The sequence below is a fragment of the Orbicella franksi genome, chromosome 2 (genome assembly GCF_964199315.1).
Source record: "Orbicella franksi chromosome 2, jaOrbFran1.1, whole genome shotgun sequence".
NCBI lineage: Eukaryota > Metazoa > Cnidaria > Anthozoa > Scleractinia > Merulinidae > Orbicella > Orbicella franksi.
This window is the reverse complement of record NC_138146.1, coordinates 21,989,111-22,006,828: the sequence shown is the minus strand read 5'-3', so window position 1 is coordinate 22,006,828 and position 17,718 is coordinate 21,989,111. Positions and strand designations below refer to the sequence as shown.

General features: G+C 37.4%; 2 protein-coding genes across 2 annotated transcripts; both read left to right on the top strand.

The window, feature by feature from the left end:
• Positions 1-1,002: 1,002 nt before the first annotated feature.
• Positions 1,003-8,558, top strand: LOC145478663 (transmembrane protein 138-like). Its single transcript, XM_081456758.1, has 4 exons — positions 1,003-1,161; positions 3,196-3,367; positions 6,013-6,088; positions 7,103-8,558. The coding sequence occupies exons 1-4, from the start codon at positions 1,037-1,039 to the stop codon at positions 7,210-7,212; spliced, it is 483 nt and encodes a 160-aa protein (XP_081312884.1). The 5' UTR covers positions 1,003-1,036; the 3' UTR covers positions 7,213-8,558.
• Positions 8,559-14,134: 5,576 nt separating this feature from the next.
• On the top strand, positions 14,135-15,307 carry LOC145468858 (bombesin receptor subtype-3-like). Its single transcript, XM_081452553.1, has one exon. The coding sequence runs from the start codon at positions 14,135-14,137 to the stop codon at positions 15,287-15,289; it is 1,155 nt and encodes a 384-aa protein (XP_081308679.1). The 3' UTR covers positions 15,290-15,307.
• Positions 15,308-17,718: the final 2,411 nt, after the last annotated feature.

Below are 17,718 nucleotides of genomic sequence, written 5' to 3'. Positions count from 1 at the left end.
CTTCACTGTCAAATATTATCCTTTATTTTCAGTTGAGAAAGAAGATAATCCGATGGAATTTTCCCTTGCTACTTAAGTTTGACGAAAACCTGAAGATTCTGAGTGTATTCGAGCAAAATGTCGGAAGAAAAACTTACAGGATTGCTGCAAGCCATTTTAACACCATGGATAGCGTGCGCGAACAGTTTTATCCGTCTTATCCGCGTGCACTGGAACGTTTCCTACATAGTCCTAGTTAGTTCAACCTACCTCACAGAAGGAAAAGTAATTCTTGTGGCTACTCCTGGTGAGAAAAGATCTGAGGACAAAACGGTCGGAGAAGCTTGTACTTCACTGCTTTCTGAATCTAACATGGCATGTTGTACAGTCTCCATACAGCCATCAATAATGCCATCTAAAACTAAAAAAAATTCAATTACGTTGACGTCATAGAGTTATTATGTTACTAGTGTTACAATTATGTAGTCTAATTCTACCTCCGTCCATAAAAAAGACGGAAATGAAATGCACTTTGCCTTTCTGTTACATGCGTTTGCGTGAAATTTGTCCATGTGTTTAATTGTATTAATGGCAAAAAACGTAAGCGATATATACATACACTTTATTTCCACTTGAATTATCAGAGTAGATCTATTGAGCTAATATCTTCGAGAGAGAGAAATTTACAATAGACGTAATTAGATCGCTAAAATAGTAAAAGTTCATTTTCTTTATGCCTATCTTGAAATCTTTTAGTGATGTTGTTCTCATCCTGTTTGAGGCGAGGGCCAAATTTTTGCAGCGATGCCATCTTCTCGCGTGTTTGACGCCTAGGAACAACTGCATAACATAAGCTAGAAAACTGTTGCTTCCACGGAAGTTTTGAAGGTCGCAATAACAGAGATTGAAGTTATTTGTTATTGGGTTGTTACTTTAGCATTATATTCCTTCCAAATGTTTGTTTTCTGCAAGGCGTTTCGCGCCACTAGTTTCCAGTTCGTTAAGACAGCTTCTGTCAGCGGATTCATTCAATTTTGTCAAACAAACATGGTTGACGATGAGAGCTTCACGATTTTGTTTGGTGGTTTATCTGCAGCTCTTGTTCCTTTTCGTTGATTTGTTCATCAATTCTTTTGGAGAGCTGTTCCGTACTGCCGATGTCGTTCTTCTCGTATTGTACATGTGAGTAAATTTTTTATTACTAAGTATTTTATCTCCATGGGTGTTTACGCGGGCATTTCCGATTCGAAAAAATGTTTTCACTCTCGACTCGATGATTGCCTTTATTGTTCTTAAGTGAACTATTTATTCAGATTAGAATATTTCGATATCATTTCGAAGAAGGTAAGCGGTTCTTTTTAAGTCATTTCCTAGCTCGTATGGTGGAGCAACAAAACCACATTCGGTTGTTTAGTAACCGAGTTGGACTGCAAGAGATATCGTGGTCAACTTGCCAATGTTATCAGATTTTCCACACGTTTCTCGAATTTATAATCTTTGTCTGTAGTTCTGAGTAAATATTTCACCTCCACAGATCAGGCCGAATGAGTCATAACTTATGGCATTTTTGAATACCGCAAAAGAGTCAATATGCCCACGCTAATTTTTGTTGAGTTCATTTGCGACATATTTTTGACCTCAACGACTTCTTACAATTGGTAAGTCGTTGAAATCGCATCGGTGTAACGTTAATATAGGTACATAAGACAAGAAATGAAGATTTTTTAAAAAACTCTGGTGAGAAAAGTATGAGAACAAGTGGAATCTCGTGCACGGGATAACATCGCAGTCGATTGAATGGCTACATTGTTTATAATTTGTCACAGCTGGGAAATTCACGGGTTCGTCTATGACTTTGCGATCAGTTGTGTCTATAACTTCTTTGTAGGGTTTTACAGTTTTGAGGTGTGTTCTAATCTTAGGTGGATTAAGGTTTTAAGATTCTTTCTTTATTTGGCTTTGTAGAACGTGCAAAAATGTCCTGTGTTTTGAACACTTTTGATCTATATCCTTCTCTAATTGATTTAAAACAACAAGACCGTTATACTTGTCTTCTCTTCTACTGTTTTTTTCTACCGCTACTTCCTGATCGTGCAAAACATACCTTCCTTTTTAGTTATTTTAGTGCTATTGTATGTTATTTGTGTTCGTGTAACATGTAATCTGATACTTGCACAGATATTTTTAAGTTAACTTAAGCTTTTTGAAAAACTGTATGGTAGGCATATCGGCAGTATATTTGTTGAAAACTTAAAGGGACATATTTTCAGAGGAGACATGACATATAACACATATAAGATAATAACAAAAGGAATTCCAAATTCAGAGTATAATCCAACAACTTTTGGTATTATGGGTATTTTCGGTATCATTTTGACAGGGCAGGGTGCTTAGCTTAATTAATGTTTTTGGAGTTAAACTTATTGATGAGCTCTAAATCTGTACAAGTATGTATATTATTTATGGCCACACAATGTCATGTTTCGACAGTTGTTTTGCTTGAATTGCACTCAGAATCAAAAAGGAACACCGCATTAAACAATACAACTGTTTTCTTTTACTTAAAAATGTTTTTCAAGTCCACATACCTCAGAAGATAATACTACCGCATTCTAGACTATAAAGGATGGTGACAATGATTATCCAGTTTTAGGGTCTATCTCAGTCTGCAATGGGTGTTGGCATGTTGTCAGTGATATCATAGTCAATTTTACATAAGGCTTGATTACCAGCCGTCAATCCCGCCGATCAGTGAAGGAACGGAAATCGAGCCTGATTTTACATGTAATCTCAGAAAATTTGGTTTTCAATGCACCCACAGTTCTTTTATTCACTCTTGACAAAGTACTGTCACATAAATTATACTTGAGCTTACCACTAAGATTTGATAGCTTAACTGTGACAGACTGTTATGTTTGACTCTACCATTAAGTGATTAGTGTAAAAAAGGACCTGCAAACAAGGAATTAGAGCAATCATAGTGTTAAAAATAACCAAAATTCCTTAGTTGTTGTTTTACTGGTAAACTCAGTTTATTTGATTGTGGAATATTTTGAGGACAGCCATGTATTTGTTTTCCTTATTTTGAGAAACTTCAATTAACCAATTTACATGACTGTATCTTCAGTCACTGAATTAAATTCATTTCTTATGTGTTTCATGAGTACTGCAGGTGATATGAGATCTGAGTGATGCTGTATTTTTGCTTCCTGACAGAATTCAAGACTTGTGCATTATCTTTGCTATCATTGTGGTATTCTTGGTGTTTTTCAACACGTACATTTTTCAAGCTGGATTGGTGTCCCTCTTAATCAGAAAGTTCAAGACAACCATAATTATCTCGGTATTGTACCTAGCATTATCTGTGGGCCTTCATGTATGGACCATGGTAAGTGCCCTTTTTTGTGTTAAACTACTGTAAGGCTTATTCATCAGCATTATGTAATATACCAAACACAAGAGACTGTAATCTTTATTAAAATAAGAAATGAGATACCAAAGCAGAGTCAATGTTTTAGCAATCAAAAGCTTTTGACACTGTCACAGCATCTTTCTCAAGTGAGTATGGTGGAGATCTGTTTGTCACGTGAGCTTGGGTAGACTACATGTACGAGTAGTCCCTCTTTCGCTTAGTCCGTTGTATGTGATGCGAAAGAAAACTGCGAGAAAACAATGGCCGTGTGAAATCCTGGAGGCGAGGAGCATGCGGAAGGAGGGACTACCGCTTAAGACCAAGAGTTTGAATTATGCGTTGCTCTCACAAGGCAAAAATATGATTGGCTTATGTTAGGAGTGTTGACAACATGTTGTCAACATTCGAGATACATGTGACGTCTTGCAGGAATGTTTTGGAACTGGAGCAAATCAAAGCAGTACCAGAGCAAATCAAAGCGTTGTAACTTGGAACTCTCTTCCAACTTGTGGACTGTGTCCTCAAGGTGTTCTCCAACAGCAGAAAGTGTCGATCTAGTATTGTTAGAATGTTCCTATAATTGGATGTTAACGGGTTGGGCTGTTTCTCCAGTATGCTTTTTACTGCATTTCCAAACAACATGAGAGAGGTTGAAAATAGGATGCACAGAAGACTATTTTTCATGAACTTCGAGTTGTTTGAAAATGTGGTGAAACACCGTCTCGAATGTTTGATATATCTTCTCAATCAAAGCTAAAATGCAAGGAGAAAACAGAGAAATAAAATTGCAAAAATCTAATATGCTAATCATCAGATCAAGTATCCAAACACCATGATGACCATGGTTATGATTCCCTTTGTTTGATCTTGATGAATTTTTAAATGCGTTTGAGAAGATGCAATCCATACCTACAGCGTTGCATTGGGAAGCTCAATCCAAGGCAGGGTTCTTATTCCGGATGAGGTGTTAATTTTCTTTTGGCGCTTATTTTCATTTTGACCTGGATAGAGGACTGGACCCACATTTAAACCAGCTGGGTGCTGATGTGGCTCCGTGACTAATTAAATATTATACTGTACAATTTTTAATTACTTGTCAATGTCTGACCTAAAAATTCAGAGCATGTTTTTGACTTTGTAATTTCTTCTTAAAGGTAAATCATTATCAATTCAAATTGAAAAAAATTATATACTTGGTACCATTAGTGCTTTAGACTGTTCACAGCCCTCTATTTTCTCATATTTCTATTTGATCGTACTTGCAGATAGAATCATGAGAGAACTGGACGCCAGCGCAAAATGGAAGACTTGACTGGGTAGGGGGTGGGGACCTAGGAAAATAGAGGGGCTGTAGACATCTTTGGAAAAAAGTGAATTCCCCGTTTCTCCAGAAACGAAAAATTCCCATTGGTTGAGAGGTGACAAAAGTGTCATCACCTTGACGATGGCTGATCATGATTGCATCCAGGTGTGTTTTGCGGCTTGCAGCAGTTGTCATCACTGACACGTGCTGTGATTTGTAATAGAGCGGTTGTTTTTAAAATAGAATCCTGTTAAGAGAAATTTCAGCGTTTCTTTGCTCAAGGATGGACAGAATGATAGAGGCTGCTGTTCACCTTCTTTGGTCGGAAGACTTTGTTGCAATTTTGCTGATTTTTGTGCAAATGTTGAAACAAATCAGGAGAGTTGAAAGAGCTTAGGATTCCTTCCGTCGTTTTGTCAACAAAGGAGACAAAGGAGGACATGCTTCTGCTGATTGGCAAAGAGAAATACAAGCTTGTTTTCGGAAGACAGCAGAGGACTTTTGGATACAAAATTCCAAAATATGTTATAGACTGAAGATTCTCCACTAATAATTGTGTCACGCTCATTGTAGTTGACGAGTGCCACACCGTGTAACACCTTCGGAATATAGTCCACGCAGATATCCTACAAAAATAGGAAAGAGTGCTTGATTTGGGCTTTCTCCTACTTTTAGCAGCTTTTCTTGGAGTTGAAGAAATTGTCTGAGACGATATCCTCGACACACGAACACACATGTGATGTTGTTTGCAAACTGATACTTGTGATCAATTAAACAAGCAATTTACCGCTCAAATTTAATTGGTCCGATTTCGTTAATTGATCAAAGGGTGGAGCTGTTAGTAACAAGGCGATAACAGGGGGAGGAGCCTAATAAGTCCACCTTTTACCAAAGATGTCTACAGCCTCTCTATTCTTCTTGCTTGCTTCGCTATTCTTCTTCCCCACCCCGCCGTGCTTTGCGCTGGCTTCGCTCGCTTTTTCTTTGGTGTGCATAAATAGAGAGGCTGTGAACAGTCTATTAGTGCTTAATCAAAGTGGGGTACTATCAGTGGTATGTGGAAGCAAAGTCTATCTAACAAAACATTACAAACCTTTGAATAATTCTTTGAAAATTTCTTCTTTCAGTCGCTTCAACTTCACGTTTGAAATATATAAATTCTAGATTACTGTGTGTCAGACTTAGAACTGTAAATAATGTTAGCTCTGAGGAGTTAACAGTGGAGTAATTCTGTATCAACGCTTGGGAAACATACAGAGCATTACATGTAAAAATTACTCTCATTCACTTAGATCTTTTGTTTGTCTTGCTTATTTAGACTTTAAAATGGGGTGATCCTCGAAGGTTTGTTTGGAATGAAGCTTTCCAAGCACTCTTTGTTTTTCAACGAGTTGGTGAGTTCTATGCACTATTTTCTATTACAGTGGAATCCTGATTTCTCAAACCCTCAATTTTTTGAACCTCCCAATAACTCTAACCAAAAGTCGTTCCCTCCCCTCAGTCGATCACTGTAATTTTACTCCTGATTTCTCAAACTCCAATTTTCTTGAACCAATTTTAGTTTCCCTTGGAGGTTTGAAAGATCAGGATTCCACTGTATTTTATAAATTAAATTTTCTCAAGTTGTTGTTCACAACTGTAACTTTTTTATAGGATGGTTTTAGTCCCTATGGTAACTAACTTGGTGCAGCTAAATTTTTACATGCATTAATGCGCATGCTTCTGAACATCCAGTGCTGCTGGATGTTCAGAAGCATGCGCCATATAAAATTATATGATTATAATTATTATTATTATTATTATTATTGTTGTTGTTATTGTTATTGTTATTGTTATTGTTATTGTTATTGTTATTGTTATTGTTATTGTTATTGTTATTGTTATTGTTATTGTTATTATTATGTTGTCACCTTAAGTTATGGATCAATCATGCCCAAAGAAATTTTAAGATAACTGTCAGAGTTTCCTTGATTAAGCACTCATCAGAATTAAATCACCTACCTAACTTAAAGGAGCTCAGTCGCGGTTTGCGCATATTGAAAAGTTTAGCCTCAATTTTTCAAATTTGTCATTTGTAATCCGTGTTAATCTTCTCCATCCTTAGCCATCCTTGTTCCTTTATGGTTTATCATTATCTCTTTGGTGTTTTTCTATCTTATTAAACTGTTATTTTCAGGTTTCCTACCATTTAAAGGTAATTTTGTATGTGGCCAAAATAACTCAAAATACCGTGACTGAGCTCCTTTAAAATATTTTTAAGCATCTGGCCCTTAGCGTCCTGAAATTTTTAAAAAAGAACAAAATATACTCATACCTGAAAAACAAGGAAGTGTAAAATTTGTGTGTTAACACCCCAAGAAAAACAATTGCAGTCGCATTAGTCTTTAACTGCTGCTCACTTATTTTAGGAGCTGTTTTGTATTACTACTTCTACAAAAGAACAGCTCTACGGCTGGGAGACCCAAGATTTTACAAAGACTCACAATGGTTACGAGAAGAATTTACAAGGACTCATTAATAATTATCCACTGTTTAAACCGTTGAAATATTTAATATACTCCCTCTAACCAAGAGAGGATAATGTTAGACACTTGCAGAAAGAATTCATTGTAAATGTAAGAATTTCATCAGTTGCTGTAAAGTAGAATGTAATATCTGCAACTGTGTTATCAAGATGTTACAGCAACAATGTTATTACAGTGCTGTGTGGAAATAGGCATGACTGATTATTTCCTGGCTGGACAAGTTTTAGTCTAATATCAGGAGGAAAGTGTGAAGAGGAAAGCGTGAAGAGTAAATGCATTGGCTATAGGAATGCATGAAGGTTAAGATATGAATGGAATTATGGATTATTTCAATAGCCCCACTGTTATGTTTTACAACTCTGCAGCTCAAATTGATTCAATGCTGGATCAGAGAATTCCATTATGAAATTTCAATGACACGTATTTTAAAACAATTGCTTTTTCTGTTCTCTCTCTCTTTCTCTGAATTGCTGTTTATACCTCAACTTTGCACCTGAAAGCCATTTGAAATCATATAATGCCTTGTTTTGTTAGTTGGTCAATCAGAATGTGAGTTTGCCTTAAATTACAATTTGAGAAATAAGACACTTAAATTTACAACCATGTTTCTGCAGACATCATCTTCAGTGTGACTGAAATTACCATCTCTTTGAATTTATATATTAGTACATTCATATACAAAAATAGGTTACCACGGATGCCTAATAATGAATTGCATTCAGAAAAATTAAAGAGTGATGAAAGCAAACTGATGTTAACTGGCCAGACGTTGAAACTACTTACAAGGAAATTTAATTTTTTTTTCAATAGCAAGTTTTAGGGGATTTGAACAGTAGATATTTAATAATATTATTAATCATTCCCTGTAACCACACAGTAATTTATAGTGTGTAAACGCAGTCAACTACATCTTGATGTTGGATTTGGGGCTATTCAGAACATGTAAAGTACATTGATGTTAGCCTTGGACTAAGTTATTTAAGCAAATCCCACATAGTGTGAATACGTTCGTACGAAAATGTAGCTGGATCCATTTAACCATTGTTTATTTGACCGGCAGCAATGTTTTCCAATATGTGGTTTATGAGCTGTGCTATGTAAAGGTTTAAGCTGAATTCAAAGTGAAGTATTAGCAAAATATAAAGTTATTCTCTCCTTCCAAATTAAGGAACAGTTGTTTCATATCAATATTAATTATAATACTATAGCATTGTGATTTTTAAAAGTCAAACCATGGATATCTGTTCTGACTGCTGTATATAGACTACAAAATTTCTCTTCCATAAAAAATTTAAATGTTAGGTTTCTTTTATTAAAATGTTTGATGTAAAATACCCAAGTGGTATGTATGTGGCATGGTATTCTCTATACATAAACAATAGCCTCCATTTGGCGCGAAAATATGCTAAGATATTTGTCCGCGGACATGATCTGTTCCGAGAAGCGAACAGTTTTCCGAGGGCGTAGCTCGAGGGAAACCGCGAGCTTGAGCTTCGAGGAACAGATTATGTCCAAGGACAAATATCCTAGCATATTTTCGCAACACGCGCAGTTTTGAAAATTGGGGAATATTCTCGGATATTCCCCAGTTTTAGCTGGGGAATATTCGGTCACGTGACGCGTTTAGAGCAATCGCGCGCGAGCGAAATATTTGATGGATTATAAGAGATGATAGATAACCAACGAGGCGCATAGCGCCGACTTGGCTATTATCATCTGTTATTATATGGCTAGCTCCGTGAGCGGGCAAGATGAATCAAATCCTGCGCTGTGATTGGCTACCCGAGCGGGCAAGATGGAGCTATCTTCCCCGCTCGGGACTACCTGCCATGCCCCGTAAGAAAAATTGCCCCGAAAACCATGTAATAAATCCTTTATTGACCGAGCTTGTTCGGTCAAGATGGCTGGATATTGGCCTCGTTCTTTTTTTTGCGAGTTTAAGGACCTCGACTCCGTCTCGGTCCATGAACACGCAAAAAAAAACTTGACCGATATCCAGCCATCTTGACCTCACACTTGGTCAATAACCCATATATATCCAACAAGCGCGAGTGGAATGATTGTTCTATTAAAAACGCCCCCAAAATATAGAAAACTAAACTAAACTAAAAATAAAAACGACCCACAAAATTACGCGTACCCTTATAACATATTTGTGAGTCTGGTACTTTTGCTCATATACCATGATGGCTGCGCGAATGAAAACCTCTTGAATTACATTATCCAATTATCCAGCTTTTAGCAATGACGGTCACACCATGCATTTATAAGACCAGGTCAGAGTCCTGGCCATCGCTAATAGAGCCATTAGAGGGGAATGGTTATGAAGCCCAACAAAGTTCTTTGTTGTATGTTTTTGTTCGCTTTTTTGGCCTTCGCAGTGCACAGAACACAATAGTTGTTTACTTCAAACTAAGGAACCAACCAATAGAAACCTTTAGTTCCACAATTCATGAATAGCCTATGGGCGCAAAACAAACAATTGTTCACGGTCGTGTTCTTTCCAACATAAATCTTGTCGTCTTTGTTCCGTCCTTTGAATTTTTCCGGGCGTAATAACCAGTCACCTTTATTAATTAAACCAAAACTAACCACTATCATAATCATATCGCGTGGCGGATACAATAAAAAAGGGAGGGGTGGGTCCGGAGTGAAGTTGAACACAAAAAAAAGGGGCGGGGGGTCATCGTCAATGACTTGAAAAAAATTTAATGCTTCCTATGTCTGCACCCTATAAAGTTTCGATAAAAAGTACAACTGTAAGCGGCTTTGCTCCGGTACATGGAGTGCTCAATGCATGGAGTACACAATGCAAGTAAACCCGTGAGTAGCTAAGTGTTTATCAATGAGCTCAATAGAAAGAATCGAATTGTTTCTCTGAGTTTTCAAATTCGAATTCAACCGATGGACACCCAACATGATGAGGTCGCAAAATAAAGCGGGTGATAAAGCCCTGCTTGTGTTGCTTACCTATCATTCCCTTTGATCAAAGATCTGCAAACCACAAACATGATTTGTTTCCTTGTCTATCGCAACAGGATGTCGGCGAAAGCAAAGCCCTATAAAGCCTAGTATATTCCGAGTCCCAGAACTGGTATTTCCCGTATTTCCCGATGACAAAACTGCTAGTGAAGTGAAATCAACTTTGAAGAATGAGAACACATGCCCGGGTCACACGTAGACCCTTTTACGCAATCACTTGCACAGCACTTATCGACTCCATATCCTGTCCACACTAGCTTGACGAGATACGTTTAAATAAGTTAAAAAATTGACAATCAGAGACAAAAGTAAACGCTTGCGTTTTCGATGGGATTTTAACTAAACTCGTATTGTGTCTTAGGAGTTCGGGCTAGTTACTTCACTATACTATTTGCCTACATGGTATTTCTGACCAAAGTACTAACACAAGTGCGTTTGCGCAGAACAATGATTGTCAAATATCTTTTGTTCATAAACGGTTTTTACACGTGTCTTCAAAAAAGCGCAACAGTAACACGTGACTTTGTTCCATTAAGGGCGTGTATTTTTATCGACAACGTGGCGCAAATTTGAAAAAGCTATTCCCAGCGCTCGTGTTAGTAACGAGTCAGCGCTACCTTAGCTGGGGAATGAAGGAAATACGGACGATAAAGCTTTAAGAAGAGACAACTGTCTTTACTTGTTAGTTTACACGTTCTTTGAGTCATAAAAAAGATACGCCTTCTTACGTAATCGGCAACAGTAGCTTTGCTCACACAGATAACAATAACATCACACATTGACCTATTTTACATGTAATAAACTGAAGGAAAGCATTGCCCACTCTCAGTGTTAGAGAGAAATTCTTGTTATCGAGTTCGCCTGTTTGAAATCGTACGCAAAATTATCAAAAAGGGCGTGGCAGGTTTGACACTTGCAACCTTACTGACGGCTCTAAGTAATCGTATTTACTCAACTGGTGGTTAAATGCACTAGATTTTGGCCAAAAAATGAACGAAGACAGATAACATATCGTAATACGGCAAGAATACAGGCAATTAACAACACTTAAACTACTCTAAATGTTTGTTTTACTTTTTTCATCCAATGAATCAGGGTGTTATTTCTGGCAGTGTAATGAAAGGAAGTCATTGAAGAGGTCATTTTAGCCTTAAAAGCCGTCATAAACTATCTTTTTATTGTTAGAAGATAAAACTTTGCAATGGAAAAGCTACATGCAATCGATCACTCTCCATTACTCACGCCATAAGTACGTAGAAAGCAGGTGATGAAAGCAATGAAGATCGAAAATTCGCTACTCAGAAAATAATATTTTGCTGTGGAAAACAGATTGCTGTGTAGTCAATCGGCAGAAGGTTTGAAAGATTTTAAATCAAATTAGGTGAGTGCTATGTCTACTTCTACATTAAAATCGCCATCATAACTTAATTCTGAGCCGGAAAGAGCCAATTTATCTTAGAGAAGCTTTTTTCAAGTATTTCTGTAGCCAGTACGTTCTATAAACCACAAAAATTCTTCTTTCAGTACGAATGTCGCTTCACCATGGTTTCCACTTTTACCTGGCACCAGAAAACTTTGCATTCACCTTGCCTTGCTTTCGTAATATCGCGCTTTTATTAGCAAAATAAGTGAAACGGGAATGAAATATTTTTGCAGATTGCAAATCAGAGGATTTATTAAAACGATCAAGCCGTCAAATTCACTTGCAGTTTCGCCACAAAAATTGAGACTTAGACTGACGTTTGAAACAATCTTCGCCTACAAATGAGTATTGAACAACTATCCTTTGAGTTCATATAAGACCATTTGAACAAGGAAGAATAATGTTACCATTTTTGGAGAGGAAGAGAGTTCAATTTCCCGGTCTGCGAAAGTTCAGGCTAACTATGATGGCCCAAAGGAAAGATTAAAAATCAAGTGCTCATGAAAATTTTCAAATTTTCAAAGTTCTCAACCAGTTTTACGCCCATGGAAATGGTGTCTTGTCTTTTAAGGTGATTCCTCACATTTGCATTGCGCATTCTTACTGCGCATAATTTATGGCGTCATTAGCGCGCGCTCGTGCGCGCGCAAATTGAAAAGATGGCGGATTTGCCTTGATATTGAGTTCTGTCAGTTGAAAAATGGCTATAGCTCACTAACGAGCTCGGGCACCCCAATTTTTTTCCTAGTCGTTTTAATCAACTAATCATTAGCTTTTCGTGAGAAAAGACTGATCTGATTCCTATTGCTGAAAATTGAAGAAATAAGGAAAATAGCAGCTGCACTGTAGTCTTCTCTATTTACATTTTGATAGCCGTGGCAAGCAATTTGGTTCCAATATTTTATCAAGGATTCAGCTGTCTGTCAAAATCAAACTTAAAGAGTTTATTTGTGTTCGACACAAGTATTGACTGTAGTTTGAGGCGTGTTTTCGTGAGTCTGGGCTCACAAAGATTTTACTGAATAACTTGGAATGCGTTCTTGTAATAAGCATTAAATAATGCTACAATGGGACATTTTCAATGCCTTACTGGTTCTTAACGAGCATGGGCATCCCCCCCTTTTTATTTTATAATTAAAGTTCTCATATGATAAATATTCAGTGGACAAAGTTTGAACAAAAATCTATTGACAGTTTTATTTCAGGGGAATTACCTTAAGTTGTTCTTTGAATCTATAACTAATCATCTTTATCTATCCTAGTTGCTTGAGTTTGCAGTACCGTTTGTCCGTTGCGATATATTTTTATTTTGTTATCCTCACTTATAAAGTCGCCTTTTTCTTCTTTAGAAAATACATCGTACAGTTGTATCATTACAATCGTCCGTTTAAATTTCCTACTAAAGTAGGACTGATTGTCCAGACAGCCTTAAAAAATTAAAACATTCACAGCCAAAGGAAAAAAAAATGCAGTCAAGTGTTTTATTTACACTGATAATTTATTCTCATATGTAAATTCTGAACTTAAATCGCTGACCGTCGAACAAATGGAAGGTACAAGAATACGGAAATAAAAGAAGATCTGACATTACATGGAAGTCGGTACTTTTCCATTGCATGCTTTTTTAACTTCACTTAACAAAAAAGGACCACAATATAGATGAATCGTAAACGAATCAGACTCTGATGTCGGTGAGAATGAAATCATTTGACTGACAACATGTTAGAAAAAATGCTCAGTGGCAATTTAAATAAATATTCACAGCAAAATCAGGAATCATTTTCACATAGTGTAATTTGTAGTGTGATGTTCCCGACGTGATGACCGTGATGACGACAAGGCCAAGGGAAATTATTGAATTAAATAGTTGCGCAAAAATAACAGAAATTTGTTGGATTTTTTTTTTATCATTTTCTAACTAGTCGGAACGGGTTTCTGATATCCAGCAACCTCTTCAGAAATGAATACTTTGCGTTCCTTCAGATTTGATTTCGATTTTTTCCTTTAAGTTTGTATCATGGCATTGTCATTGGTGATTAATGGCTGTACAATTACGACACAAGCAAGATATAGCTTCAATTAATGTTGCAGGGGAAAGTTATCCACTGAAGACAAATAGGTGTGACAAACACTTAAACAAAACAACTTTAAAGAGATCGTTGTAAGTCGGCTGTCATCTTAGTTTGAGAGATGAGAAGGGAAACAATTTCGGTTTCCTTCCTGCCGGTGACGTTTCCTGGGGTAATATCGATGGCATTCTGGCTTAACGACCGCAAGTAGAATTTGTTTTCGCTTTTTTTTTGTAGAAGCCTTATTTTTAGCATAATTTGACATTTGGCAATATCAAGAAAGATTGGGGCAATCAAGTGATTTTCCACAGCACTCTGATCGAGAACCTCTTATTGTTGCCTATAAGGAATGCTCTTTTTTGGTTAACAATTGATAACATCCACTCACACATTTTAAACAGTAGTAATTTACACACCTGTATTACACCATAACGTTTGTTCATGCATTGTGCAAACAGAAAAATCGTCGACAACATAACTGACATTACGTCACTGAAGATGGAGGAACTCGGCGCAAACCAAAACGACAACGTCACTGCAAGCAGTAGCATGACACAGTTCTCTGCTACCAGGATCATCCAAATCATGCTGTATTTTATTCTATCTTTCGTTGGAATAGCAGCTAACAGCATGATTTTTCACACGCTGCTGAGCCGTAACAATCCGAGGGTCGGTGAATACCTCATTCTCAACTTGGCACTCACGGACCTGGCCACGTGCGCTGTGAGTGTTCCATTTGACTTGGCGGAACGTCTTGCAGGGGGATTTCCATTTGGGTCAATCATGTGTTACGTTGTGTATCCCTTACAGACAGTCCTCATGGCCGTATCGGTCATCACGCTGCTCTCAATGAGTTTGGAACGCCGCCGTGTTGTAATGGAACCGTTTGCACGCCCAAGAGTTCTTCCAAAGACGACCAAGATCGCCATCTTGGTCTCGTGGATCGCCCCTATCCTGGTCATCATCCCGTACGCACTTGTACTGAGACTTGATGGGAAAAATTGCCTGGAAAAATGGTCGGAGTCTTGGCACGTCAAAGTTTTCACTCTTACCAATTTTACCGTGTTCTTCGTCATACCGATTGCGGTGATCACCACGTCTTATATCATGGCTGGCAGAAAAGTGCGAAAGGAGCTTCAAAACCTCGACGACATGTTAGAGGGAAAAGACAGATCGCACAGGGAATACCTCAAGAAGCGCACAGTGCAAAAGCTTAGAATTACCAAGGTTTTTATCACGGCTGTCGCGGCTTTTATTGTTTGCATGCTACCGACGCACTTAGTTTGGATCTGGCACGATTTTGCCCAAGGAGATGAGAAAGCGTACTTCAAAGACATCGTGATCTTCAGCAACATTTTAATGTATTTAAACAGTGCATTGAATCCGTTCATCTTCAGGAGTGTGAGAGGGAAATCTTTCACTCGGTTGATAGCATGCTGTTGTAAGAAGTTTACCAAGAACTCCGCCTCTACCGCGGGATTATTATTTCTTCCTCAAGTTGAGCGAGAGAGGGCTATCAGGGTCACCAAGTCTTTCTCCCGAACCTCTGATGTCACATTTCCGACAGTTGACGTCTGTTACGAAACGAGCGTCTAAATAAAATAAATAAATAAATAAATATATAAATAAATAAATAAATAAATATGAGTAATAACGAAGAGGCAAGATTTGCTGTTACTCCGAGTTTCGTGCTTACGCACTCATCAGACAGTATTTATATCCTATTATTATATATCCTGATGAGTGCGTAAGCACGAAACTCGGAGTAACAGCAAATCTTGCCTCTTCGTTATTACTCATATACTCAGCTCTACACTATATGTGTATTGAGCACTATTTTAATGGGATCTGCTACTTCCTCATATGGTTAAATAAATAAATAAATAACTTTATTGTTTAAGAGATATTATTATTGTACATGTGCCTTTTATGAACTGCAACCCGTAACAAAAACTCTCAGGTGTATCGTAATTTTACAAAACGTGGCCTGAATTAATCTAGCTTGGGGCAGGCTCACCTTTGAGTCACACGCGCGAGTCCGCGAGCAAAGAAATCCAACGAGGAGGCATCTGGTGAAGAAGTTTATTGAATTAATCTAGATCATTCTAAACTTCATGTTAACGCAGCTCCTAATTTCTGTTAAAATAATTAATTAGATATATTTACTTTTTCATTTCGCACATTGTTGTATTTAAAATAACGAGAGTGACGCTTTCAGTTTTGGACCTAAACTACTGAGGTAGAAAGCGACATTCTTTGTGTATCCGGGCAGTCTTAAGGTTCTCCATTCAAAAGCACTAAGTGGAGCCAAAAGATTATGATCCTGCTGGAGCATGATAGTACACATGCCCTTAACAAATACAGAGGTGACCCGGCTAATCGAAGTGAAAACACGCAAATTTGTGAGAACCACTGTCCCCCCACCCAAAAACCGTATTCGATCGTGTCAGTGAAGAAGATCTAATCAGCTGTGACTGATAATGAATGAACCAAGGAAAAACGCAAGGCTGATCAAACGGTTTACGAACCATATTACATTAGTTCCATTACTTCAAAAGGTATGGTTTTTCTTCTTCTACAGAGTCCTACAAAGAAGAAATGAAAGCCACTGGCTTTCAGTATTAGAATTGGTATTATAGTTTTCCTTTTTATTCGCTAAAGAAAGCGCTTGTTTCCATTAGACATAAAACAATAGGAAGGACCAATGCAAGGGGCGTACCGCTTACAAGGTTCTTTATTATTGGCCAAACGAAACAATAGATACAGAACACAAACAATTTCCCCAGCCCTTAGAACAAAAGAAGTGCAGATAAACAAGAATGAAACAAAATAGAGGTTCGCAAGAAATGACTTCGCTCCAAGACAAAATTAAATCGCATAATTTCCGATATACTCCCGGGGAAAATAATTTACATTTTGAGCATTTTATGAGTGTAAATTTTAGACCGTAAATACACCTATAAAATACGTATTGTAAAAATTAGTTAACCAAAAATTAAGGAAAATTATGGATGTGAACTCGTACGTTTTTCGTGGTTTGCGATTTTTACTCAAACTGAAATCTTGATGGCGGCGTTCAAAACTCGATATTACGATAGAAGCAGCACATTTAATGAATCGCATATTATTTCCGAAGTAAAATCTAGTCTAATTTTGTGAAGAGCTATCTTATAACTCAAGTGCGCACTACGGAAGCCGACCTCAGGTTGTCCAACACAACGGTAAATACCAGGCTTTGCTAGCCAATCAAGGCGCAAGTTTTCTTCATACATATTTGTTTTTGGCATCTGTGTGGACTACTTCATCAAAAGTTCTGTTTTGCAAAGAAAAGTGGCCATTGTCAACACCGGCAATCTATCTCACGGAATTAAGTCATTTTGTCACAAAAGAATGGCATCTGTTTACCGGAAGAAAAAAACTAGATGACATTGGGATATTTTGCTGTTTAAAAATTTAATTAAAGCGGTTCGAAAGGTAAAGCTTCATCTTCAAATAGAAGTAATGTCAAACGTAGACCCTGACAGAAAGAGATTTTAAACTGCGCGACTAAAATATCTTGTTGCCGCTCAATCAACAAAACGCTTCTTACTCTGAGGGCCAGGAATGGAAAATGGGGCGGCGAAGCTTTCATCGATCAACCAACAAAGGTGAGTCACTAGCCTTTTCAGTTAATCTGTTGGTAAAAAATACGACAAGCTTGGAAGGGAAGCTATCTCATGACTCTGCATTTATTTATTTTTATGTTTTCTTCTTGATGAAGAATCGATCTTTTTAATACACGAACCACGTTGCTAAGTGCGTTTTCGAATTCTGTTAAAACGGAGTATTCTATATTATGCTCCTGTACCTGGCTTTGAATAAAAAAAAACAACAAGAAAACGAGAAATGGAAACGGATAAAAAAAATAATGTACGCGTTCAGCTAGTGAATCAGGTGGCTTTTCAAAGATAGGATGGATTGTTGATCATTTTTAATGCAAAACCTTATTCGACAGCATTATGTTGCCAGCCATATTCTCGGACTAT